General features: G+C 46.3%; 1 protein-coding gene across 3 annotated transcripts in view; it reads left to right on the forward strand.

The window, feature by feature from the left end:
* Positions 1 to 26621, forward strand: part of BAK1 (BCL2 antagonist/killer 1) — an 80098-nt gene extending 53477 nt beyond the window's left edge. For 2 of the 3 annotated variants that reach the window (XM_053249914.1, XM_053249913.1), the window contains exons 4-7: positions 14295 to 14430; positions 14532 to 14675; positions 18667 to 18847; positions 19789 to 26621. In XM_053249914.1, coding sequence (XP_053105889.1) covers positions 14295 to 14430; positions 14532 to 14675; positions 18667 to 18847; positions 19789 to 19893 — 566 coding nt within the window. In that variant the 3' untranslated portion in view covers positions 19894 to 26621. The remainder of the gene's footprint in view (positions 1 to 14294; positions 14431 to 14531; positions 14676 to 18666; positions 18848 to 19788) is intronic. The other variant, XM_053249915.1, reaches the window with a different exon arrangement.
* Positions 26622 to 27048: the final 427 nt, after the last annotated feature.

Consider the following 27048-nt stretch of genomic DNA (forward strand, 5'->3'; position numbering starts at 1 on the left):
TGTGGGCTCCCCAGTGGCATCTGGTGGGACACTGTGTGAAACTGGATTCTGGACTAGATGGGCCTTGGGCCTGATCCAGCAGGGCTGTTCTTATGTTCTTACAAGATAAGATAGCTCCATTGTTGTCATAGGCAGTGCATGGCACAGTGTGTAGGAGTGATACAGAGCCTGCCTTGAAGACTTTCCTCAAGAAGACATGGCAAAGCTGAAGGGAGAGGAGAGAATTCGATAAGAGTAGCAAGTAATGGGGATAGGGAAGAGCTAATTGGTAGTGTTGAGCAGAAATACTCTAGCTCTTGAGGAATTGTCCTGAGTTCGTTTAATTGCCGTTTTACTTGCTAAAAAGATCTGTGTGTAGGAGTGATACAGAGCCTGCCTTGAAGACTTTCCTCAAGAAGACATGGCAAAGCTGAAGGGAGAGGAGAGAATTCGATAAGAGTAGCAAGTAATGGGGATAGGGAAGAGCTAATTGGTAGTGTTGAGCAGAAATACTCTAGCTCTTGAGGAATTGTCCTGAGTTCGTTTAATTGCCGTTTTACTTGCTAAAAAGATCTGTGGTATATCTGCTTCTGCCTTGCAGCATGTGAGAGGAGCGCCATTACTCATGCTTCTCTCCCTCCCCCCACCCCACCCCCGCACTCTGAATTTAGAAAGTCATCTGAGACAAGTCCTGGCTCCCAACCAGCAAATGAATGGCAGATATGTAGCTGCCTGTGACACTGCAGGATGGAAGTGGGTTCATGAGTCATCATCTTTCACACCTTGCCCCTGATAACGTCAGTTTTACTTCTCGCCTGACAATCTTGCTTCTCAGTTGTTGTCATTGGGGCACGGGAAATGAGGGGCCAAGAGGCCCTTTTTCAATCAACGGCTCTCTTATACTTGGTGGCGGCATGGGGAGCAACTGTCTAGGTTGAGTCGAGCACAGTGTCCCTCCCCCTGGCTGTTGCTGACGTCTGCCTTCCATTTATTTTTAGAATGCCAACCCTCTGGGGAGGAAGCCATCTTCTCTTCTGCCATGTAAACCACTTTGAGGACTTCTTGTTGAAAAGCAGTATATGCATATTTTAAATAATAACAGTAAGACTAAGAGTTAAATTGAGTTTGTTTCTACCTGCATAACCCTGCATAGTTCCAGCCTGGGTTTCATGTATTTGTCGCCATAGAGCAGGGATGGAACTTACGGACTAGCTTCTTATTTCTGACAACATGGTTTTAAAATTGTAACCTTCTCAAAGCATGAGTGGACTTTAATTAAAGAAATAAATATGCCAAATACATAATCAGACCTAGCAGCAAAACCGACATCTCCTACTTATTTTTGGTAGGTTTTGTCTCTTTTTAGGCGGGGGTAGGGTGGTGGAATTGAGCTGGGAGATATCTAACCTTCTGTAGGCAGTGTATTAACCTTCATTAATGGTACAACTGCATCTATTGGATAGGCAAGCAGAAAGTTGCCCGACCTGAATCAGGCTCACTCACGCACTCAGCTCAGACATTGAAACTCCTTGTGGGATGACGTTTGAAAGAGCACTCATAGGCTCAGTTCTCCCCTCCCATTTGGATCTCCAAGCGGGGTGCAGGGAGCTTGTTTTGGGTGCCAGGGTGGGGTAGCAGGAGCTGGCTCCAGTGACTTCAGAGCACTCTCCTTAACACTGGCTGCAAAGGCAGTGATGTCCCCCACTGCCCTGCTTGCATTAAGGAGGCTGCTAGCTGGCTGTTCTCTCTCCCTGCACACCCTCCCTTAACAATGGAGAGCAGGGGCATCATTGGGATGTGGACAATGTGGCTCAGGCCCCCATTGAATTGCTCAGAGCCCCCATCTCCCTCCTCCATGACCATCTCCCTCCTCCATGACCTTTTCCAGAAAGAAAGTGCAGAAGTAAAGGTGCCTGCACATTATATGGGGAGAGAGCCCCTAGCCTTACCTAGCTCTCTGCTGCTTCCACCTTCAGTTGTTGTGTTGTACTATTAGAGACTTTTAAAAACATATGTAATTATTCGTGTGTGTGTGTGTGTGTGTGTGATTGAGTTTGATTATCACAAGGGGGGCTGTGGCCCAGGTCCCAGAAGTACTAGCAATACTTCTGTATCAGAATCCATCCAGAACTGGGGCCTGAATCTAGTGACTAGTGTTCCCTCTAATAGAGTTTCCCAATTGTTGTTGACTACAACTCCCATAGTCCCCAAGCAAAAGCCATTGCAGCTGGGGATTCTGGGAGCTGTAGTCAACAACATATGGGAGTCCCTGTTACAGGGAACACTGCTAGTGACTCCCAGGCAGAAGAAGTAGTTCCTCAGAAGATGACAGCCCAACCAGGGAACCTCTACCACTCAACCCACAAGCCTCAGGACAAGAAGTTCCTACAGAGCCTCTGCCCTCGGAAACTCCAAGGGATCTCAGCCCACCTATGGATCCTGTGTCTCCTGCACCCCTACTTCGCCTCACCAGAAATTCCAGACTTATCAGAGCCTTCTATCTCCATGGACCTAGGAGTAACCCTTGATTATGAGACTCCGGTTGTGACACCCCAGGAGGGGAGGTTGTAATACACCAGTCCAGGGTCTCCACAAGAATGACCCCTAACCTTCCGACACCTCAAGCACTCACCTCCGAGTCCCCAAGCACAAAGATGCTGCCGAGCTAGGGAGGAGATATAAAATAGGGGAAGAATGCGTGCCTGGCTGCCAGGGACTTGCCATCTGATGGGACTCCTCAGGAGGAGGAGTAACAAGCAACAGAAGGACTCCTCATGAGCAAGCCATTTCAAAGCCAGGGAGGAAAGGGTGTGGCTCTCACCAGACATAAAAGCTGCTTCCTGAGCTTTGGGCTATGCTGGTAACAGCAGTTCATCTTGAGTATTCTCCAGCCCTCCTGAATACCCTGGTTTAGTCTCGTCAGCCTCTGCTCCAGTTCTCAGAGAACCTGCACCTTCCATCCTGGGAGCTCCAGCATATTGTCTCAGTGTCCAGAGCCTGCTTGCCCTGCTACCTGCCCAGTTGGTGAATACAGGAGGACCTCGATATTAGCAGGTGTTCCATTCCACGGTTGTACCATGGATATGGAAACCGGGAATATTGAGGCATTGAGTGAATGGAGAATTGGGGGTTACGTTCCTGGTCGCTGGGACAATGAGGGGGGGAAATGCCTCTTTCTGACCAAAAACATTTGGGGGGGGGCATGGGGGAAGCTTCTTACCATGTTCTGTTACTCCCATTGCGTCACGCTCCCCCCCTCCGAATGCCCAGAAATGGGCTGAAAATTGCAATTTTGGGTTGGGTGTTTTTTTTTTTTAGGGAGCCATTTTGTGGCTCTGATAAATAAAACGATGGCCAGAAATGACCTCTGTGGTCATTTCCAGCCACCTCTGACCTGCGGATACACAAGGCCAAGGGGTCCCCCCCCCCCCCGTATGCCAAGGTTGGGTGTCTTTTTCCCCGACCATGGATATGCAAGTCCATGCATATCAAATCCATGTATAATGAGGTTTGCCTGTACTGACATTGCTTCCTAAGATCTACAAGGGGATCTGCACCTCCAGGTCCAAGACACTCTGCTGGAGAGGCAGAATCAAGGTCCCATGTTATCCTTCCGGTGTTTGAAGCAGGTGCACCAGGAAACAAAGCAGGCAGTTTGGGGGATTTGAGGAAATTTTGGGCAGAGAGCCTGCTTGAGCTGGGCTATGCTGCCTTCCCCAGTTCTCCTTGCAGAGACCAATTAAGGACATTCACCTTTTGTGAGTACCCTTTGACTTTTTACAACATCTCCAGTCATCATCACTGATTAACCTTAGCCCTATTAAGATATTATGCTGTACATGCATACAGGTGTCTATAGACATGTACCATGTTCCTGTGTGAATGGATGTATGTGCATTCATTTTAACAGTGAACTCAAATGCAGGATCCAGATCGGAGGTGTGTTGCTGCTGCTGCTGCTGCGTGTGTGTATTGAACATAATGTTTGAATAACTGTATGCACACACAGATCTGTATACTGTGCACAGACTACTGTACTTGTGTTCAGCATGTGACCAGGGTTCTTGTAGTAGCTAAGCTTCAGTCTGGGGTCACATCTTATTATTTGATGGCTATCAGCCTTTGTACAGATGCATCTCTCAAAACATAAATGTCTGTCTGTCTGTCTATCTTTAAAGGAGTCTTGTCCTTGTTAAGGGTTAGCATTGCTCACCAGAGCAGGGTGAGTAAAACCACTTCTTGCAGCAACATGCCTGCACTGTTTGGTCAGTAACAACTCTTCTCTAAGATCACCCTGCCAAGAAGAGCTTTTTGTGGCCTTTCCTTTGTGCAGTTGAAGTAAAGGGCATGGCTGGAATCTTGCTTTTGGAGGATGACATATCTGCGAGTGAGGCCAGTGAGTAGCCTAAAAGTAGAACTGCCAACTTCAGGAGAAAGATTCAGGAAGTGCAAGAGCTGGCTACACTTTGACCTTCGGTGGCTAGCAAATTCTCAGGGGCCCATTTCCCAACATGTACTGGATACTGCTTGTTCTACAAGATCAGAATGCAGGATGATGATGATGATTAATAATGGCATGAGTGTTAGAACTGGTTTCCTTTTAGTGAGTATTTGAAAAGCAATTTTTTTTGTACTTGTTATTTGCAACAACTAGAGTGATGAGTTTATACAATCCTTCTTGCTGAACTCATGTTTATTTGCTTTTCCAAGTTCCACATTGATATGACTCAGTAGTTTCATTTTCTGTGTTTTCCCTTGGTCCGCTGCAAAACATATTTGTTGGTGCTTGATTTCTCAACAATGCTAAGACCATGCCAATGCCAAGACATTCAAAAGCAGTCTTAAGTTTGTACAAGCAGATACATCACACAAGACTGAAGGATTCTAAAAGATTAGTTTTAATGCTTTTAATGTTGGGTTCAAAATGATTTTAATGTTTACATGATTTTAATTGTAAACCACCCAGACAAGCAAGTTTTGGGCAGCGTAAAAATATGTTAAATAAACTCTCCCCCACCCCCACCGCTAGGATCAGAAGTTTTTTTTTTAAAATTGTACTTATAGTTCACTTTTTTTAAAAGGGGAACAATTAGACATAAAGGTTTTTTATATATATATATTTTTTTAAAGGATTCTGACTTGACAAGTATTAACATTGCTCATGGATCAGACTGGATAGGACAGTATCTTGCAGCATATTACACTGGCAAGCAGGAGTCAAGAAATGTTGGCTCAGTTCACCAGCCAGACAAAATATTTTACTTGTCAGATGGTTCTTCAAGTTATGTTGGTACATCACTCTTCAGGACTTTTTTCACTCATTACAGATTAGTAGACTAGTGGATTTCCTGAGCCTTGTTGGCAAGGTGATTCCACCAAGGTTTGCCTCCATCAACCATATGGTTTTATTCTTGTAAACATTCTAGCGATCTTTGTGGTTTTGCATTTTTAAAGGTTTATTTTTACATTTATATGCAAAGCCTGTTCACACGACCATTTGGGTGTGGGCTGGAGGGTTAGAGAGCTCTTACCCCAATAGCAGCACACAATCAGAACTTCTGTTTGGATCAGTAAACACACGAGTAAGTCACGTGAGGCATGCATTGCTGAAATTAGGTGCTGGAAGCTCTGTTGCCAGATTTGGCTTTTTAAAAGCCAAATTTTGGGTTACGGCCCATTTGACTCACGAGTATACCCCTTAGGTTCTGGCCACACTGCCTAGCAGGCCTTCCCAGTATGCTTTGTGCTGCCAGTAGGCTGGAAAGCCTCTTGACATCAGCAGCTGCGTTCTCATTGACTAGAAGGAGCAGGAGGTGGACCCAACCCTGCTGAAGCAGCTCCAGGATCATAGAGTGTGCTTTGCAGAGTAGCACATCCATGGATGGCAGCCCCTGTAGCCATACCTCTCTATTCTTTCCAGGCCTGGTAGGTCCTAAGTCCTGGCTGGGTACAAGAGGTAAGTGGATCCACGTGACCAGGAAAGCAAGGTAGGAGAGCTCTCCTCTCCTAAATTAGTTAAGAGCCGGGTACAAAAGCTGGGCTACCCTCCTTTTGAGCAACCATGGTTGAAGGGGTTTTGATTATTGTGTGAACCGGCCTGCTCTCTCCTTCCAAGGAGCTTAGAGCAGTGTACATTGTTGTTTTCACACTCGCAAAAACCCTGTGAGATAGGTTGGGTTGAGAGATAAGTGACTGTCCCAAAGTCACCCAGTGGGCTTCATCACTGAATGGGAATTTGAACCTCTGGTCCAAGTTCAGCACTTTAACTCTGGTTGCTATAATGGAGAACATGATAGGGAACACACTGTGGCCATGTTCAGATGTAGTGCTAAATATGTGGTGATTAAATAATGGTTTGACTTTCCTATAATGGGCCCTTGTGTTTGCCCCACTCCTTCACATAGTTGGAATGAGCCAGGATTTGCTGGGTGCACATGTAGCAACAATTCCTGGCTTCAGGAGCATAGCGGGACCGCCGGCGGCCTGTGTGCGGCTGCGGTGGCTGCTCCTGCATCTGATGTCAGACGCGGGGCTAGCCACGCCCCCCACGTCTGATGTCAGACGTGGGGGGCGTGGTCTGGCTCCCAAACGGGGCCTGGAGGCTCCATTCAGGAGTTGGAGTTTAAATCCCGAAGGGGCTGCGCAGCCCCTGTGTGGGTTAAACTAAGGCTGCCGCTCCTAGCTGCACTGCGAATGCAGCGCCAGCCTTTTAACTCCTGAAGGGGCCACGCGGCCCCTTCAGGAGCTACTTAGGCTGGCGCTGCATTCGCAGCACAGCCAGGAGCAGCTCTTCCCTGCCTTAGCAGGAAAGAGCTGCTCCTGGCTGGTGCAGCGAATGCCGCACTAGCCTTAGTTTAGCTCCTGAAGGGGCCATGCAGCCCCCACTCGGGAGCTAAACTAGCACCTCCGCGTCTGACATCAGACACGGAGGGTGTGTCGGGGCTGCAAGACACGGCCTGATTGGTCACGGCCCAGGTTCTTTGAACCCGTTGGCCCAACGGTGGCTTCGCCCCTGCCTGGCTTGTTTTAAACCAGGAATTGAAGTTGCTAATTTCATCCCCTTGTGGATGAATGAGAGGGGGAGAGCACAGAAGCCTGAAGCATATGAAAGCAACCCTAAATCAAGGTAGGCAACTTTGGTTCTACAGGTGTGGTGGAACTCCTGTTATCCCCACCCACATTGGGGCTGGGAATGATGGAAGTTGTAGTTCAACAAAAGCCAGAGAGCTAAAGTTGTCTAGCCCTGTCCTAAATCATTGTCTAAACATTTTAGTTATTTAGTTATTTATTTAACACACATCTATACTGCCCAAAGCTCAAACAAACAAAAAGCTAAAACATTAGTTAAAGTAAATGACAACAAAAAACTTAAAACAGTAGTTAAAACAAAAAAAATGACATAGTAAAAGTTAAAACATTACAATTTAAATTTTAAAAACATTAAAACGATGCTAAAACTGTTAAAACAATATTTAATTACAAGCCTGTGTAAAAAGGTGCATCTTTAAAGACTTTTTAAAAGTTGTCAGAGATGGGGAGGCTCTTATTTCAACAGGGAATACGTTCCAAAGCTCTGGGGCAGCAGCAGAGAAAGTCCGTTCTGAGTAGCCACCAAACGAGTCGGTGGCAACCGCAGACAGACATCTCCTGATGATCTCAATGGGTGGTAGGGTTCATAACGAAGAAGACGTTCTCTTAAATACCCAGGGCCCAAGCCCATTTAGAGCTTTATAGGTTATAAACAGCACCTTGTATTTTGCCCGTAAACTTATCTGCAGCCAGTGTAGATCTTTCAATACAGGAGTATCATGGTCTCTCCGAGATGACCCAGAGACCAACCTGGCTGCCGCATTCTGAAGCAGCTGTAGTTTCCGGACTACACACAAGGGCAGCCCCACATAGAGTTACAGTAATCCAGTCTGGAGGTTACCAGCATATGTACCACTGTTCTGAGGTAGTTTATCTCAAGAACGGACACAACTGGCATATCAGCCAAAGCTGATAGAAGGCACTTCTGGCCACCACCTCAACCTGGGAGACCATGGAGAGGCTCAGATCCAGAAGCACCCCCAGACTGTGTACCTGTTCCTTCTGGGGAAGTGTAATCCCTTCCAGAACAGGCAGATCAATCTCCTCTCCAAAGTTTTGACCCTGCACAATGAGTACCTTCATCTTATCTGGATTCAGTCTCCGTTTGTTATCCCTCATCCATCCCATTACCTCCTCCAGACAGGCATTTAGGGAGGTTATACCCCCTCCCAATGATGTTGATATGGAGAAGTAGATTTGGGTGTCATCAGCATACTGATAGCACCCTGCACCAACTCTCTTGATGATCTCGCCCAGCGGTTTCATGTAGATGTTAAACAACATCAGAGACAATATGGAGCCCTGAGGGACACCATACAAAAGTTCAGATTTTGAAGAACAACAGTCTCCAAGAGACACCATCTGGAACCTACCCGAGAGGTAGAAACGGAACCACTGCAGAGCAGCACCTCTCACTCCCAACCCCCTCAGACGCTACAGAATGATACTATGGTCAATAGTATCGAAAGCTAGCAAGAGGTCCAAAAGGACCAACAGAGTAACACTTCCTCTGTCCATTCCCAATTGGAGATCATCCATCAGGCTGACCAAGGCAGTCTCCACCGCATAGCCAGCCCGAAAGCCAGTTTGAAATGGGTCTAAATAATCAGTTTCCTCCAAGACTGTCTGAAGCTGGGAGGCCATCACCCTCTCAATTACATGAAACATGAAAGTCGCTCACACAACCCTGAAATCCAGGGCAGGGAGGGCAAGGCAGGAGCACACCTACCTCCCCACCACCACCAGACAATCCTTGCTTTGTCTGTGGCTGCACTGCTCATGCACCCACACAAGCCATGCCGTAGCAAGCAGTGCAGCCATCTGGAGGCCAGTGAAATGAAGCCCGGCCTCCAGAAATCCCACAATGCACCAGGCAAGGAGTGCAGTGCCCTGGAGGATTTTACTGCTGCCAGGCGCTCTAGCCACCTGGCTCTATGGATGCTCGGGCTGCAGGCAGCCTGAGCATTCATACGACCAGGGACTGGGGTAGAAGGGCACATTTGCACCCTTCTACCTCAGTATAAGCCTGGTCAAAGTCCCAGGCTATCCCAGTGCTCCACACGAGGAGCCCTGTAACCCCCTGATCAGACAGTTATCCAGATGTTTATTTTGAACTAACCTAATAACTACAGAATGTTGGGACAGCTTCCAGCCTGTCGATCCACCTCATAAAAGGGTTAAGACCCTGAAATGGATTGAGGAGGGGAGGGAATTGGTGGATTCTTTCAATGAAAGGTGAGCGACACTGAATGTTTCTACGGCACTTCCCATCTTCACACTGCACTGTAGATATGGATTGATTGGACAGGGCTGCTGTTGACCATTTACTGCTTGGAAATTTAGACAGATGTACCAAGAGCAGTTTGGGAAGTATACTGTGTGTAGCTTCTGGCCACAGTGTGGAAATATTGGCCTCATCACTCCTTTCCTGGATATCCGATCACTTGTAGATTGGTGGTGAAAACAATCTTGGCACCACATAGCTGGGTATTACAGACTTCCTTTGTGGTTCCACATGTGCCATGGTTAAGTCTCCAAATGGTAAATGCTGTTTGCAGCTGCCCAGAGAGCTTGTAATGACCACATGTTATGACTGTGGGGAGGAGAATAAGAAATTGCATTGGGCCTAATTCTTCACCTACCCCACAGAGCCTGATATAAACTCTGCGACGGCACGGAGGAAAGCACATGCGGCTCCAGTTCAGAGATTCCAGCCAGCCCTGTTGGATCTGACAGGAAGAGAGGCGGAGTCAGGGCACAGGAGCATGGTGTGCTGGTTCTTATTTCAGAATAAGGCCACAATTGCAGAAAGGCATGCAATACAGCTGTGCCACAGGTGCCCACGAATGCCCAGAAGCTGCTGCCCTTGCCGCCTCTCCTGCTCCCCCACTTTCCTGACCCTGCGTCGCCACCAGGCTGTGCTGGCACAGCTCTATTGAAAACAGACAGCCCCATTATTAATTAATTAATTAATTAATTAATTAATTAATTAGATTTCTATACCACCCTTCCAAAAATGGCTCAGGGCGGTTTACACAGAGAAATAAAAAATAAATAAGATGGATGGAACCCTGTCCCCAAAGGGCTCACAATCTAAAAATAAACATAAGATAGACACCAGCAACAGAAACTGGAGGTACTGTGCTGGGGGTGGATAAGGCCAGTTACTCTCCCCCTGCTAAATAAAGAGAATCACCACATTAAAAGGTGCCTCTTAAGCAGGCAAGTGCAGCCCGACAGGTGGGCAGGCGGAGAGGGAAGGGGGTGATTGGCAAGCGAGGGACTGCACTCCGGATCCAGACCAGATTTAGAAGGGTGATCTGTACACAAACACAGGCTTCATATGGGATCAGATTTGGAACGGTAATCTTTCTGAGTCCAGATAGCTCTTGTTTAATCAGGTTGACCATGTACACATGATGTAGTGGGTGACAGAGAAAGTGCAATGTCTGCATAAACCGCTGGTGGTTGTTTCCCGAGTCTTTCAACAAGATTGGGTGCATGCTTCTGAATAAGCAAGTGAAGCTTCCTGCTAAGTTGGAGTGCACAAGCTTGCTGCTTTTGTCACGAGCTGAAGGTGGCCTTTGAGGCTTTGTTCACACAGTACACTCAGGATACGGTTTAGTGTATGAAACCTATCCTGCAGTTCTACCTGTATTTTAGAACTTCTGTTTATTTTAAAATGTTTGGGTGGTACACTAAGTGGTTTGGAAAATCTGTTATTATGAGACAGGGTGGATAATACTGCTTCTCTGCTGAACCTCCTAGCTGAAATGAAATCAAATATGATGCTTAAATGACCTTTAAAGGTGTGTGTACATTCATGCACATGTCCAACCTGCCCTCAAGAGGGAAAGGGAAACAGAGGAAAGCACAAAACCCTTGCCCTATTGTCGTTGCACTTGAGAGGACTTGTCTGAATGCTTGGCACACACATGCCTGATCTTTAGATTATGAGTTCTGGTCAGTGTAGGAATGTAGGCCAAAGGACACCTTAGGGGCAGACTCCGATCTGAGATCTCAGGACTCAGAAAAAGCAGCAGTGGGGAAGCACAATTATTTTATTTTATTTTATTTTATTTTATTTATTTATTTATCTATCGTTAAATGTAATACCATCTTTCATTAAAACAATCCGAAGGCACTTTACAAAACATTAAAAGCAATAATACTGTAAAAGTTACACAATAAAAATATTAAATTGGAATATAAAAATACAAATCTAATTAAAAGTGAAATACGCTCCCTGTAGATAGCCGTGGCCTAACATCTTTGTCAGCCTTTTTAAAAAGCCCCTTGAGACACATTTTTTTAGCCTGGCTTTCAGTAATCTTTGAATGTTTTACATTGTTTTAACCTGTTGTTTTAATAGTTTGTTTTATTGTGTTTTTATTGTATTGATGGTTGTGAACTGCCTAGAGCCTTCAAAGTCAGGAGGTGTATATATTAAACAAATAAAAATAAATAAAAGCTTAAAAAACATACACAATATTAGAAGAGAGAAGCAACAGGTGGGGAGGTGCTTATTCCTTCCCCTGCCTGCCCTTCCTCTTCTTCACTCTCTCCACCCAGCTGCTTTTCTCCAGTTAGGCTTCCCAGACACAGGTTTGCCTGCTGCTGGGAGAAAAGCAGCTGGGGGGGGTGCTGAGGAGAGGCAGCAGGTGGGGGCAGAGTTATGACACCACCACCCCCTCCGCTGCTTCTCTCATCCAAGTCACATCCTCTCCTTCTCTGCTCCTTTGTGCGTATTTGGCAGAAATTTGAGTTCCCAGCTTGACTGAGATACAAAGAGGACATGTAAGGCAGCTGTTGTGGGAATATTCCTACTGACCTTCATAAATGTGCTCTAAGTGAATTTCTTGGCTCTCTTTTGGTTTCTCTTAGTCTGCTGTTCAGGCCTCAGCAGCTGCACTTGCTGCTCCTATCCCCTTTGCCTTTTCTTTTTAAATTGTTAATTAGATTGTAATATATAATCCCAAAATTAAAATAAAGCAACATTATCAGGCATCAGTGCACAATTTCCAGAAGCGTTCCCTGCACAAGAATCCCTCCTATATCCCCACCTCACCCCAGAATACATTTTAAACATTTTTTTAAAATACACCTTTTCCAGGGTTGCAAGCAAACTCTCAAATAGTTCTTTAAAAGATGTAGCTACCATTATAGAAGGGAGGCTTCAACATGCTGGATTTAAAAACCTCCCATAATGCCTCCTTAGTTACACAAACTAGAATTTGGAACAAGACTGAGGAAACATGTTATACCATTATGAGCTAAACTAGGGATGCCGTTTGCCTTTTCCTCACAGCCAACAGATATTCTGGCACCAGGCTGGAGGAAGCATATGTTTCTCTAAGCCCCTATGGCTGCCTTGATTTCGAGGTGTACCCTGGCACTACTTAGTGGAGTGTCAGAATGCAGTGAGTTAGTATCTTCCCTCTCCCTTGCACCTGGAGCCGATTACCAAAATGCCACACCACCTGTGTTGCCCATCTCCTTAACTTTAACAAAACCAAAGTGGAACTCTACCAGGGATGAATCGCAGAATATTCAGCTGTGTTGAGCTGAGTCGTGTTTGCTGCAGAACAGCCCAGTTTAACAGAACTGAAGAGAGATGAGAATAAATTTGGCTGCAGATTTGCTAAAGAGACCCCCAAAATTGGGATTTTTCAAAAGTCAAGTCTAAGTCAAACTCAGTAGTATTCTTGGATGGATTTTTGTTTTTGATGGGAAGCCAGAAGGAAGAAGCAAAAACAAAAATGCCCTCTGCGGCAACATTCCCATTTTAATGAAACTTCTTTTCTTTTTTACCAATATTTAAGGTGGAAGAAGATAAAATCAGCTCCCCAAACAGACACCAATTTTGACTTCCAAAATATTCTGGTGTAGGGTGTCGGGGAAATCATCCTGGTAAGGAGGGTTGACTGTAGGTCTCTTATTAGAACACTGATGTCTCTGAGTAGTTCATTGGGGTCGCAGAATGTATTGGTATCTTTGAATTTTCAGTTCTCTTCTGTACGTTTTGGGCATCATTTTTGTTTTACACTGCCCTCTTGTGTTTACTATGTTGAATTGCTGGCCATCGCCTACCCTATACACCTTGCCATAACTTCCACACCATGACATTTCTCTTAGTCACTTTTCTAGCTTCCCCTGGTGCAACAGCAAAGCTAAATGTATCTCTTATTCATTGTAATGTGTGGAATAAGGCATTCATCTACAGCTGCAGGAACCTAAAGAGCTGAAATACCATATCAAGCAGTCGGTCCATTCTGTCATGGCCAACCATATGTCTCAGAAAGAGGGCATAGTGGAAATGTTCATCCTATGTTGCTAATCCCCACCATCTGGATGGCAGAGAGATAAGATTTCTTTTTGTAAGCCACTTTGAGGGCACTGTCAGTATATAACAGTATATAACAGTTGAGCAGTATATAAATATAATAAATACATAATGATCAGCCTATTCAGATATTATGTTGTACAGATGTCTATACACAGGTGAATGTGTTTGTGTGAACATTTGCACCTTCATTCACTTTCAGAGTGAACCTGGGCACAGGCCCCTCAAATGCAGGGTACAGATAGGAAGCGTACTGCTGTACCTCTGTTCAGCATAGCATGTGAATAACTGTACCTATGTACAGATCTGTGTATACTGTACACTTGCATGAGTTTTAAACATAATGTGTGAATAGGGATATACTGTCTTTGAAAATGGAGAATGCATTCTTGGGTACTGTTGACTGTTGATGAGTCTGTTTTTACATATTGACCATATCTGCCAACACCTTCCGAGTAAGAGAGGGCTCTGCTAAAAAAGAGGGAGAAAGAAAAGGTAGCTTTTGGAAGCCTTAAGTCTGCCCACTCCTGTCTTAAAGGAGGCAGAACGACTGATCCAGTCTCAGTTCTGGGTTGAGTGACCTGGAACCCTCAGATGTGCTAATTGCATTTCCACCCTCTATAGTTCAGCTCCCTGTCTTTCTGTGAAAGTGGTGAATTTGCCAGGTCTTGTCCTATCTAAAAAGAACTTTCCAAAAGAGCACAGCTGCCTATGGTTTAGGGTTTGCCTCCCAATAGTTTGAATGCGCCTTGATGTCTCAAGCTGAAACCTTAATATCCACCAAGATTGGATCAATCTGTAACTTCACGAGCACTAACTGTGTTCTCTAGGTGGAGCTGCCTGCTTGTCTTTCTGACACTTTCTCTTGCTGTCTCTTCTGCAGAAGACCAGGTGGCTCAGCAGACAGAGGAGGTGTTTCAGAGTTATGCTTTCCACCGGTACCGGCAGGAGCAGGAGCAGAATGGGGTGGATATGCCAGTGGATCCTGAAATGATTGAGATCCAGCCAGAGCCGGGCAGGTAGTGTGCCACAGACTTTGAGCCCATTCCTCTCCAAGATTAGATCACCTGCCTGTCTGCCTCCACACCCATCCCTAATGCTTTCGATTGTCTCTTGGCAGCACCAGCAACCAAGTGGGCAGACGCCTGGCCATCATTGGCGACGACATCAACGAAAAGTATGACAAGGAGTTCTGTGAGATGCTGAAGTCCCTGCAGCCAACATATGACAATGCCTACGAGTATTTCACCAGAATAGCCTCTAGGTAAGTCAGGCAAGCAGCTACCCAGCCTCTACTGTTCCCTCTCCAAAATGTTGCTAAGAGGCTGGATAGATCTTCCTGCAGGAGGAGTGGCTGAGCAAAGACTGGTTAGGTTACCTCATGAGAACAGGGCCAGGTCAAGGGTAAAGATGTGAGTGGTCTACCCGAGCGCTTCATCCATTGCTGCAAAGCTGTTGATTTGGGCTCCATTCTCCCTTGCTTGCTTTTCCAGGGTCTTAAGCCAATGGGCAGGTGCTATTCTTTTGACTAGATGGCCTATAAACGTGCAGGGTGTCATTCCTGACTGCCACCTAAGTTCGAGTCTCCAGCTTATACAGACTTCCTTGCTACTCTTTGTGTGACATATACTTCCTAGCAGGAGAAGGGAAGGGGATCTCGGCAGAATTAAAAAATGCACTTGCCAGTGGTGAGCAGACAAGTGCATGTATGGACTCCTGGAAAGCATGAAAGCAGTAGCCCTCCCCTGTTGTTTCCCTCATGCATCTGGTACTCGGGTCTACTGCTGCAGAACATGGAGACTCTATTTAACTCTCACGGCTAATCATCGTAAAATGCATTTTGATTTGTTCATTATGATTCCATTGGAATCTGTTTCAGAGATGCCTTCTTCCAAAAGTGTCAGATAAAAATATTCAATGTGCCATCCATACTTTGTGGTTGCCCAGACCCCTTTCCTCCTCTGGGTCCTCTGTGGATGTTAGAGGAAGTCGGCGGGGAGGTTTAGCTGGGCTTTGTAGAAGCAAGAGAAGAGACTCGCACTGCTTCTGCCTTCTGCAAAACCTCTGGTCAGAGCGAAACAAAACCCAATCCCTGCCCCCTGCCCCCCTCCCCCCCAGTTCTCTGGCACCCACAGTCCCTCCCCTGAGGCTCTTGTGTAACTTCTGCAAAGTGAGAGACTGACTAGCTTCCCTTTTGCAAGTTCACTGCAAATCAGGAGCCCTATTCAGACATTATGCTGTACGAGTGTACAGAGGTCTGTACACTTTTACAGGTGCTTGTGTGAATGACTGTACCTGTGTTCATTTTAAAAGTGAACCTGGATACTGGCCCATCAAATGCATGGTTCAGATAGGAAGTATACTTCTGTACCTGCGTTTGACATAACATGTGAATAACTGTACCTGTGTACAGATCTGTACTGTGTACACTATACACTCGTAGGAGTGTTGAACAAAACATGTGAATGGGCCTGTAGAGATCTCAAGAAAGGTGAGGTTACCACTGGCAACCTGGTAAGTGGCTTTGTGGAGCCCCCAGTTTGTTCAATCCCTGATGCAGAAAGGATTTGAGGGTGTCCTTCACAGTTTCTCTCTTTGGCACAAGAACCTACAGAGCATGTGTGCCCACATGTGTGCACATGCACTCACTGTTCTCTATGAATGTTGTTTAACTGTCTCTTCTGTCCTCTCTTCCTGCTTCCCCTTCCTTGGGATTCCAAGCAGCGTTGCTCTCACCACTTTACCACCTTGAGGTGGTCAATGTACTGCAATCAGGTAAATTAACCTTGGGTGCTTTCCTGTTGCTCCTTCTCAGTGGTCATGTGTATCTTAATCCTTTCTGTTCCACACTCTGCCTGCTAATCCTCTGTTAAAAGAAACTCCTCTTTCTTAAAGCTCCTGCTCGCCATTCCCCTCCCTGCAGCACCAAACTGGTTCGGACCTCATCTGAACCAGTTTGGTGCCGAACCAGTGCTCAAACCCCAGTTCATGAACATCATTACCTGTCTCCAGTCTTCCATGGCTGGGCAAGGTAATTGAGAGGGTGGTGGCCTCCCAGCTCCAGGCAGTCTTGGAGGAAACTGATTATCTAGACCAGGGTTTCTCAACATGTGGGTCCCCAGATGTTATTGGACTTCAACTCCCATAATCCCCAGCTCTAATGGCCTTCTGTTGGGGATTATGGGAGTTGAAGTCCAATAACATCTGGAGGCCCAACGTTGAGAATCCCTGATCTAGACCCATTTTGAACTGGCTTTCAGGCAGGCTATCAGGTGGAGACTGCCTTGGTTGGCCTGATGGATGATCTCCAATTAGGAATTGACAGTGTGACTCTGTTGGTCCTCTTGGATCTCTCGGCGGCTTTCAACACTATCAACCCTAGTATCCTCCTGGAGCATCTGAGGGGGTTGGGGGTGGGAGGCATTGCTTTGCAATGGCTCCTCTACTACCTCTTGGGCAGATTCCAGATGGTGTTGCTTGGAGACTGTTGCTCTTCAAAATCTAAACTTTCATATGGTGTCCCCCAGGGCTCCATATTGTCTCCAATGATTTTTAACATCTACATGAAACCTCTGGGAAAGATCATCAGGAGATTTGCTGCAGGGTATTATCAGTATGCTGATGACAAACAAATCTAATTCTCCATCTCAACATCATCAGGAGAAAGCATAACCTCCCTAAATGCCTGCTTGGAGGAGGTGATGGGCTGGATGAGGGATAACAAACTGAGACTGAATCCAAATAAGACAGAGGTACTTATTGTGCAGGGTCAGAACTCGGGAGACAATTTTGATCTGGATGGGGTCACGCTCCCCCAGAAAGAACAGACATGCAATCTGGGGGTGCTTCTGGATCGAAACCTCTCCCTGGTGTCCCAGGTTGAGGCAGTGACCAGAGATGCTTTTCATCAGCTTTGGCTGATACGCCAGCTGTGTGTGTTTCTTGGGATAAATGACCTCAGAACAATGAGGTAACTTCAGAACAATATGGTGGTAACCTCCAGACTTGACTACTGCATTGCACCTATGTGGAAGCTGCAGTTGGTACAGAATGCGACAGCCAGGTTGGTCTCAGGATCATCTTGGAGTGACCGTATTACTCCTATACTAAAAGAGCTACACTTGCTCCCAATAAGATTCCGGGCCAAATGCAAGGTGCTGGTTATCCTATATAATAAAATGCTTGGGTATCTGAGTCCATGTCTCTGGCGGACGTTCTGCACATGCATGGCGCACGCGGCCTCTCATTGGCTGAGCGGGAGCAGAGGAGGCGAGGAGCCAATGGCCGTTGCCGGGGAAGGGGGTGAGCGTGGCTGCCGGCGGCGGAGGAGGGAGGGAGCGGGCAGCACTCGAGGCTGGGCGCGGGCGAGAGAGGAGCAGCGTGGCTGCCGGCGGCGGCGGGGGGACTGGCCCCGCTGGCCGCGGCAGGGAGACAGGCCCCGCTGGCGGCGCCGGCGGGGGAACTGGGCATGAAGGGGCCACGGCCGGGCTCGAGCCATGGCCAGGCGCGGCAGAGGCACAGAGACAGCGGCGGCGCCGATGTGAGCGGGGTGCCTACGAGGAGTCCGAGGAGCGGCGGCGGCGGGAAGGAGGAGCGCGCGCAACAGGCAGAAAAAAGTCCACGTCCCTTGCCCTTCTAGCGCCCGTTAATGTAACGGGCTTAACCCCACTAGTAACCTATAAAGCCCTAAACAACTTAGGCCCAGGGTGTTTACGAGAACATCTCCTTCGCCATGAGCCCCACCGCCCATTGAGATAATCTGGAGAGGTGTGGCTGCGCAAGGACGGGCCTTCTCTGTCACTAGAATATTCATGTGGCCGTGTCGCTGCATGACAGGCGTAGCTCTTCTGTCTCCTTGTTTGAATGAGATGGAGCCATCGCCCTGTTTGAATGTGACTCTTTTGGAAGCAGGTCTAAGTTCCACTTCTAGAGAAGTGTTGTACCTGGGAAACATTTGTGCCTTCTCTCCAAGAAGTGCCTACATTTTCGTAGCCGGTGTGCATTCTTTTGCTTGCATCAGTCAGTGGTGAAGACAGCCGCATCTTCTTCCTCTGACAGAACCAAGGGTGTGCTTTGGGGCAGCTTCAGTGCCTCATCTCTGCTCAAGCGAGCACAGCAGCCTGTTGAACACTTGGATGTCCGAAAGAGGCCCTCTTGTTGGTAGCGGAGGGTGAGCAAGCAGTGTTTCAGAGAAGGGCAGCGAAGAACCAGCCATGAAGGGGACCCTCACTTTTACACCTTGTCTCTTCCCATAGCTTGTTTGACAGTGGCATCAACTGGGGCCGTGTGATAGCACTCCTGGGCTTTGGCTACCGGATGGCCCTCCACGTATACCAGCACGGGATGACTGGCTTCCTGCGGAGAATTGCCCGCTTCATCACAGAATTTATGCTTCGCAACCGCATTGCCCGGTGGATTGCTCAGCAAGGAGGATGGGTAAGTCAAACTAAGAGCCATCCCAGAGGCGTTGGCATGGGGGCGGGGGGGGGGCAGAATGCCACCTCTTTACCTGAAAGTGTGCGTGGTCTAGTCTTGAAGGGGGTCCCCGTTATGTCTCCTCTGCCTGTAGACTCAGAGGCTATCATGGCTGATGGCAACTCTGCCCTTTCTGCAGGGCTCCTCCGTGGCGGTCCAGCTGGCATCTTGGCCTGCCAGGTCTTGGTAGCAGGGTGAACACCTCTGAGCCAGCTGCTCTTTCTCACTCCTCAACCTCTCCCCACCTCTTTGCTTGGGACTTACCTGCCCAGTGTCCACAAGTGTAGCAGAGACAGGCCCTACTCTACATATTTTCCTCTGCAGAAACTGGGCAAAAGTGTGACCACTCCTTGTGAGTGCAGATCATTACATGTACTCATACTGGGAAGTTATGGATTCCCAGAGCATGTTCAGTGAGTATATTAGAAGCAGCAAAACAAATGTGTATGGCAATTTGTGGCCTAGGAAATGTCAACATGGCTTTCATGAATTTCCCTACTTGGGCTGTTCAGCCCTTGTGTTTGAAAGACATGCTTGCATGCTTATTGATAAAATATAGGTTACGTAGGAAGCTACCTTATTGTGAGTCAGACCATTGGTCCACTAAGCTCACAATTGTCCACTCTGAATGGCAACAGCCCTCCAGGGTTTCAGACAGGTATTTCTCAGCTCTTCCTGAAGATGCTAGGAATTGAACCCAGTTGCGGTCCTTTTCCCAAATGTGATGAGGAAAGATGCATAGAGGCAGTCTTATGTCAGAGACAGAGATTCAGTAATTATGACACTACACTTTTAAGCCTTCAGGCACAAATGCACCTCCCAGGAATGCATCCTTTCTTTCAAAAATATCCTGAGAAAAATCCAGATGCTTGAATACAGATGCTACCTTTCTCTCCCACTAGGTGGCAGCACTGGACTTAAGCAATGTTTACTGGAAATATGTGATAACTGTGGCAGCAGTGATTCTGCTGGGCCAGTTCGCGGTGCGACGATTCTTCAACCAATGACAAGGAAGGAAAGTGCTGGTGGCCACATTCATACCCGCCACTGACATGCTGCTCTGTGGTGATGCTTTCAAAGAAAGGAGGATTCAAGAACCAACCAAAGGAATCAAGATGCTTCTTCTTTCAATATGCTACAAGTTTCTTTCTTAGCCATCCACAATGAGAATCCGAAACAGAGAATCTACAGTGTTGTACTAAAAGGAAGGGTGGACCCGAGTGTGGGGCAGGATTTATTACTTCAAGAGACTACAATGCCAGTGGATGCTTGCTGAGAAATACTAAAGCTGTGGAATTCATGATGTTGTGTGAAAGAAAAGGGATGCAGTTTCCCCCATGAAGTCTCTTAAGAAGGACAAATCCTCTTCCAAGACAATCTCAGGGCCATTTCCAATATAATCTTTTCCAGTTTTGCCCCCATGGGAAGCAGAAGCAAGAGCAGTGTGAAGCATCATGGTTGCTTACTACATGTATATTTGCTTCGATCACTTTTCACCACCTCCATGAGCCTTTCAAGTGTTGAAATAATCATGTGGCATTCATCTGATTGGGAGATCGTAAAGGTTTATCCCTAGATTTACCTGAGGGCTGTCTGCATGATTAGCACATTCTTAAGATCTGTGGATGTAAATCCAGATATATTGCATAAGGGAAACAAGATCATGTCCACAATATTTCATCAGATATGGGCCTCGGGGTCTTTCCTTCATCCTCCTGAATATTTCAGGGTTGCTTCCTAGACCAGGCACAGAGCTCAGCGTTCGTTGGTCACTGGCTTTTTCTCATCTCCTCATTTGCTTTTAACTACTTTGCAAATGATCTTTGTCAATGGAGAGAGAGCCAGCCATTGCTAGAGTATCCGAATAGGGCCTTGCTTCTGTTCCATTCCAATTCAGAGGATACCATCCTGTTCCCTGCACATTAGTAATATTGCCTGTTCTCTTTTAAGTTGAACAGCAGTATGTGTGTGCTGGGGGCAGGAGTTATTTTAGGAAGTGGGGGAGGGTAAGTTGAGATTTTGTTTTCAAATTTGTTTGCCCCTTTTGATAATCACTAGCCAAAAGCTAGATTTGCCTTATGTAAACGCTGGACAAAAAGTGATTGCCTGCTAACACATTAACCGGGGCCTCTATTTTCCATAATTAATTCTTAATTATGGAAGCAATCTAGTCGAGTTAAGCAGATCAAAAATTAAAATCCTATATTCACAGAGAGTATGGCCTTATTCAGACATTGTGTGGTACATTTGATGCAGGGGCTGAGCATGTCCTTACCACACCCATTGAAATCGATTCAATATGTGCCTAACTTCGGTTCGATTGTGCCAAACTGGAACTTTGCTCTGCTTTTGCATCAAGCATTTCATTGGAAATACAGCAGTAAGGATTGGCAAGCATGGAGAGCAGGAGTTTCTAAGAACTTCTGGGGTTTTTTTGAAGTCCCTTTGCCTTTAAAAACAAAACAAAACACCAACCTATCAGTTTTCCAAATTATTTCCCTCATTCCCACTTTTTTGTAGTATTTTCTTGCCACTGGTTTTCACTTGGTTAAAATCTGAGATAAAGCTACAATTGACTTCAGTGAAGACAGAATTTCCAGTACACAAATGTGGGTTTGCTTGTGCACACTGCGCACATGCACTCATACTCTTGCAAGAGGTTCTGTTTTCTTGCTTTACAAAGCCATAAAGATGTGAGTAGTTAGACCTTTATAGCTCTTTCATTCTCTCTTACTGTTACTAAAAGCTCTTAAAAAGTCTATGCTTGAACTTGTTTACTCCTAAAAGGTCACTCCATCTGCATTTCATCTGAACGTGAATGCCCGCAATAGCTTTGTTTTGTTTAAATGTTCAATAGGAACATAGGAAGCTGCCATATACCGAGTCAGACCATAGGTCCATCTAGCTCACTATTGTCTACACAGACTGGCAGCAGCTTCTCCAAGGTGGCAGGCAGGAGTCTCTCTCAGCCCTCTCTTGGAGGTGCCCGGGAGGAAACTTGAAACCTTCTCCATGCAAGCATGCAGATGCTCTTCCCAAAGCAGCCCCATCCCCCAAGGAGAATATCTTATGGTGTTCACATGTGGTCTCCCATTCAAATGCAACTAGAGTGGACCCTGCTTAGCAAAGGGGACAATTCACAAGACCAGCTCTCCTCTTTTTAACTAGGTGAGCAATAACTGAACTTATGTGAGCTCTATTCAAACATTCCACTGTCTTTGTGTGAACAAATAACTGCATACGTTCATTTTCAAAGTGAACCTGGGTATGTTGTCCCCCCCCACACACACACACACTGCAGGATAGGAAGTGTACTACATACATGCATTGAACATAATATGTGAATAACTGTATGTGCACAGAGATCTGTACTTGCATACACTGTACACAGATTATACATGTGTTGTGAATAGGGGCTATGATCTAAACATAATATTCATAGTTATGCATTTTCTTCTGACTTCCTGTATTTCAGCCCATCCTATGCAAGTTTACTTGGAAGAAGGTCCCATTTTGTTTCAGTAGAACATGCTGGCAGTGCCTTAAACATAAAGTTACTTCTCTTTTAGAAGTTGAGAGTAAAGCCATTTCCAGAAAGCCTTTCAAATGCATTCCTTCTAAAGCTCTGTAGAATTAAAATGGACTCTGTGCCTCGTTTAGTCGCTATACAGATGAATGTGTATTGGCCCATTAGCTGAGTACTGTCTCCAGTGACTGGCTGCAGCTCTCCAGAGTTTCCAAAATGTCTCACCTAGCCCTACCTGGAGATGCCAGGGATTGAACCTGGCTCCTACGGGCATGCAAGGTGCCATTGAGCTATGGCCTGATTACACCTCAGCCAAAGAGGGGCTAGTTCATACCTACAGTATATCTGACAGGTGCCTTCCATCACCACCTTGGAAAACACATCAAAGAGTCTTCTTTGGTTGTGGTAATTCCAGTCTGAAAATAACGGACTGCATAAAGACTTGCACTTGTCTGAAGCTTGTCCTATTCAGTAGGCCTCTCTCTATGGGCAAAGCCAGCTGCCAACATGCAGTTTGCCCATATGCTTTAGGCAGCCTGTAACAAGAGAGACCCCAAAATGTTGGAGAAGGCAAGTTATCTTTCTCCTGGTGCTGGGATCTGACTGGGAACTTTCCTTAAAGGCCTGCCTGTTGCTGACATATGGTGTGGAGCTTCCCTCATGGCTTAGGAACATAGGAAGCTGCCATATACTGAATCAGACCATAGGTCCATCTAGCTCAGTATTGTCTAGTACAGTATGCAAACTGGCAGTGGCTTCTCCCAGGTTGCAGGCAGGAATCTCTCTCAGTCATATCTTGGTGATGCAGGAGAGGGAACTTGGAACCTAGATGCTCTTCCTAGAGCAGCTCCGTCCCCTAAGGGGAGTATCTTACAGTGCTCACACATCAAGTCTCCCATTCATATGCAACCTTGACAGACCCTGCTTAGCTAAGGGGACAAGTCATGCCTGCTACCACAAGACCAGCTCTCCTCTCCTGGCTTCTTTTAGCTTTCCTGGTGCTAGGAATTTCCCCTTAAGAACTCTTTCTTTCTCTCAGTCCTCCTGATATTGGAAGAGAAAGTCAGTTTGTCTTCCTCCTCTCTCTTTCATTACCTCCCCTCACCGTGGCACTTGCATTTTACCTCAGAAATCTCAGGTGTGCTCAAAGGGAAGCTATTGCTCGTGCTCAGAACAGAGTACAAGCAGTCACCAAAACACTGCAAGGAGGCCTCTAGCGGAGCCTACTTCTACGTTCCTAGGTGCTGTTTAGCCTTTGTGCCCTAGTCATTTCCTGGGACATTCTGGGGTGAAAACTCAGGTTGCTTGCCACTGCCGCATCCATTGCTAGAATTCTGGTACTCTGTGTGGTGCTCTTCTGCTGAGCAGCGGTAGTTTCCCCCCACAACTACAATTGTGTTGCCATAGTCGAAAGTATGTGTAGGCCATGATGTCGCCATACAATTGTATTGCTTGGAGAATTAGTTAAGGCTGTGATAATGAGGCTCAGAAATGTACAGATAATGCAGAGTAATATCTCAGAAGCCAGGAAGCAGCCTGAACATCACTTCCGGATGCCATCCTGCATAACTCTTTGCCCTTCCCATTGGCTTGCAGGCTCAGATAAACTCTGCAGAATGTGAATCTGCATAATCAACACTGCTTTCAGCAGTTGAGTTGCCTTGGTACAGAAGATGGTCTGGTGTCCACCCTCTCTTCTCCCCTGCAAATGGTGATAAGAGAGTGGGAGCTTATTAATACCACTATTAGCCGAGAACAGGTGGAGCGGCCCAACTGGTAGCCATGAGCGGGGTGGAATCTGCCATATTAGGACAGCCCCACTACATTTTGCCATAGAGTCTGGTGCTGCTTGTCTCTTTCCTAATCCTGGCTGTGGAAGTGTGGATGTTTGGGGCCCATTGCTCATCCAGTTTGTCCGATAGGTTTTCTAACTTTTTCCCTCTAAGGGATCCCTTTATGTGCTATCTGCCATGGAATATATATCTGCCATGGTATCCTTTTGGGTTGCAGAGAGTTCTGGAGCATATTTGAGGGCAGTGACACAGTCCACACAAGGCACTGGCCTGTGACCCCCACACCCACTGAGAGTGTGTCTCACAACACTCCTTGTGGCAAGCTGTCTTTCAGGGAAGTATGTCTCTCAGTATTGATCTTCTCATTGAAGAGCTTCTGATAAGGTTCCAGAGTCTCAGGCACAGTCTGAAAGCCATTGCTGTAGCGGTCTTCTAGTTATTGTGGTACTATTATCTGGAGGAGAGGTGGAACCACTACAGAAACCCCCTCCTACTATGGGGGTGCTTCCTCCACGAACTACCTTAAACTCATTACGGGTTGTTTTGTTCTCCAGAAGGACCTGGCGGAGAACTCTCAAGGAGGTTTAAGAAAGGAGGTGAAAGCTTCTGTATTTGAATAGAAAGATATTCCTGTTGCCCAGTAGCTTTATAGGTATATGTTCAGTAGACGACTAAGGTGTTTAAGTGGCGAAGCAAACCTAGGAGGCAGGTTAATCCAGAGGCCAACTGATCTACCATTTGCCAGGCCTGAATGGCAGTGACCAAAATGTTCCTGAAGGTACAAAGCAGCTACATTTTCTGGAGGACAACACCTTGACATAACATGTAGCAACAAGTTCCTTAGGATGCACAAGGATTTATCGAAAGAATGACTTTTCAACAAATTGCTTCTCTTTGGAGAAGCGTATTGCTTGAGCACAGGCCTCTAGTTTTAAAGTACAAAGAACACACAGCTTCAAGTACAGACAGAGCCTGATCCTTGCCAACGTTGGTTTGAGGAATTCCGTTTATCCCTTTTAAGATGTGATGTGAAAAGCAAAAATGAAAAATCTAGTTGTTGGGGTCTGGTCAGTAACATTTGAGTTTCCCCCAGGAAATTAATTTCCCTTCCACCTACCCCACGTTACAAACATTGTCACTCTAGTTGAGCTCACCCCAATCCAGCCACTTCCTTAAAGGATTCTTTAAATCTTCCCATCTGAGCCATAAGAGTGGTGTAGTAGTTAGAGTGCTGGACTAGGATCGGGGAGACCCAAGTTCAAATCCCCATTCAGCCATGATAATTGCTGGGTGACTCTGGGCCAATCACTTCTCTCTCAGCCTAACCTACTTCGCAGGGTTGTTGTGAGGAGAAACTCAAGTATGTAGTACACTGTTCTGGGCTCCTTGGAGGAAGAGCAGGATATAAAATGTAAATAATAATAATAAACACTCCTACTCATGGTAGGTCTGAATGCAGAGTAGTAGTGCTTTTCCAAAAGAGACTTAGAGATTGAAACTACTTGAGTCACTGGGCAAGTCTTTTGAGATGAGGATTTTGTTTTTACGTGCATACATGCATACTTGAAGCCATAATGTAAGGCTATATTGCATTCCCTTGCTTTGTATTGTATTTAAACGACTGCTTCTTTCCAGATGTCATGCCCAGCTTTAACAACCTCCCTGCCCTCAGAGATTCAAAAGGAATGAATGCTTAGAAACCCCACCCCCAATATAATCTACAGGGCAGGCAACATCTTTTTCAGGACCTGATGTGCCTAACTCCAAGGCAACTGTTGGAAATGTGACTCTCCAGGGAAAGAGAGAACCCCTTTCAAGGGCATTTCTCAAATGGAGAAAAGGGCAACAGTCTCCAAGCCACTCGGTGTCACTGGAATCCCCATGGCTGGAGAACTGCTTCTGGAATGATGATCTGCTAGGGAGAAAGGGACTGCTACTCCACCTTCTATTTATCACTGGTTCAGAATTTGATACGATCCTCTATGATCCTTAATATAAGAGGCTTATCGAGCAGTGATTTCTCTTCTGCTCTCAAAAACCAGGGGCAAGGGGCCTTTCTGTTGGACTTGGGTGAATAATATTTCACCCTGTGTACATTAAATCAAGCAAATAAAAAGAATGTCCCATTCTACCTCCATTAAAGAAGGAACTGGGGAGACTATAGTGTGGTGCTACCACCCCTTGAGATGCAGGGAACAAGCCTCTTTGCTCACTTGGGATGTAACTAACTAAACAAGCATTCATTGCACAACATCTCCATGGGGAATGCACTAGATTGTTTTACTGGACAGTGGCATCTTTTATGTACTTTATTTAAAAAAAATGAGTTGGATAATGCTCTATCACACTGTTGGCACTAAATGTTAAATAGCCATTGCTGTTAATATATATTGCAAAATTAAAAGTTATGTGCAAATTTTTGGCGATCCTGAATTTCCACTCTTTGCCTGTATGAACCTAAACCCAGAACACAGGTTATTGCTTAAGGGTTTGATTCTTGCTCTGGAGAGCTGTTTGAGAAGAGGTTTTTAATGTTTGAAAGATCCAGCCAAAGGGCTACGTCAGGGGCAACCTTGGCTCTCCAGCTGTTTTTGAGCTACAATTCCCATCATCCCCAGCCCACAATTTGTGTTGTGGCTGCCTAAGACTAGCTGGAGAGCCAAGATTGCCTACCCTTGGGTGAGGTCAGGCTTGCTCAGCTTTGGCCCTCCTGCAAATGTTGGCCTACAATTCCCATAATCCCTGGCTATTGGCCACTGTAGCTGGGGATTATGGAAGTTGTAGACCAAACACAGCTGGGGGTGTGGGGGGCAAAGTTGAGCAGGCCTGAGTTAGTAGGGTTG

The sequence above is a fragment of the Hemicordylus capensis genome, chromosome 4 (genome assembly GCF_027244095.1).
Source record: "Hemicordylus capensis ecotype Gifberg chromosome 4, rHemCap1.1.pri, whole genome shotgun sequence".
NCBI lineage: Eukaryota > Metazoa > Chordata > Lepidosauria > Squamata > Cordylidae > Hemicordylus > Hemicordylus capensis.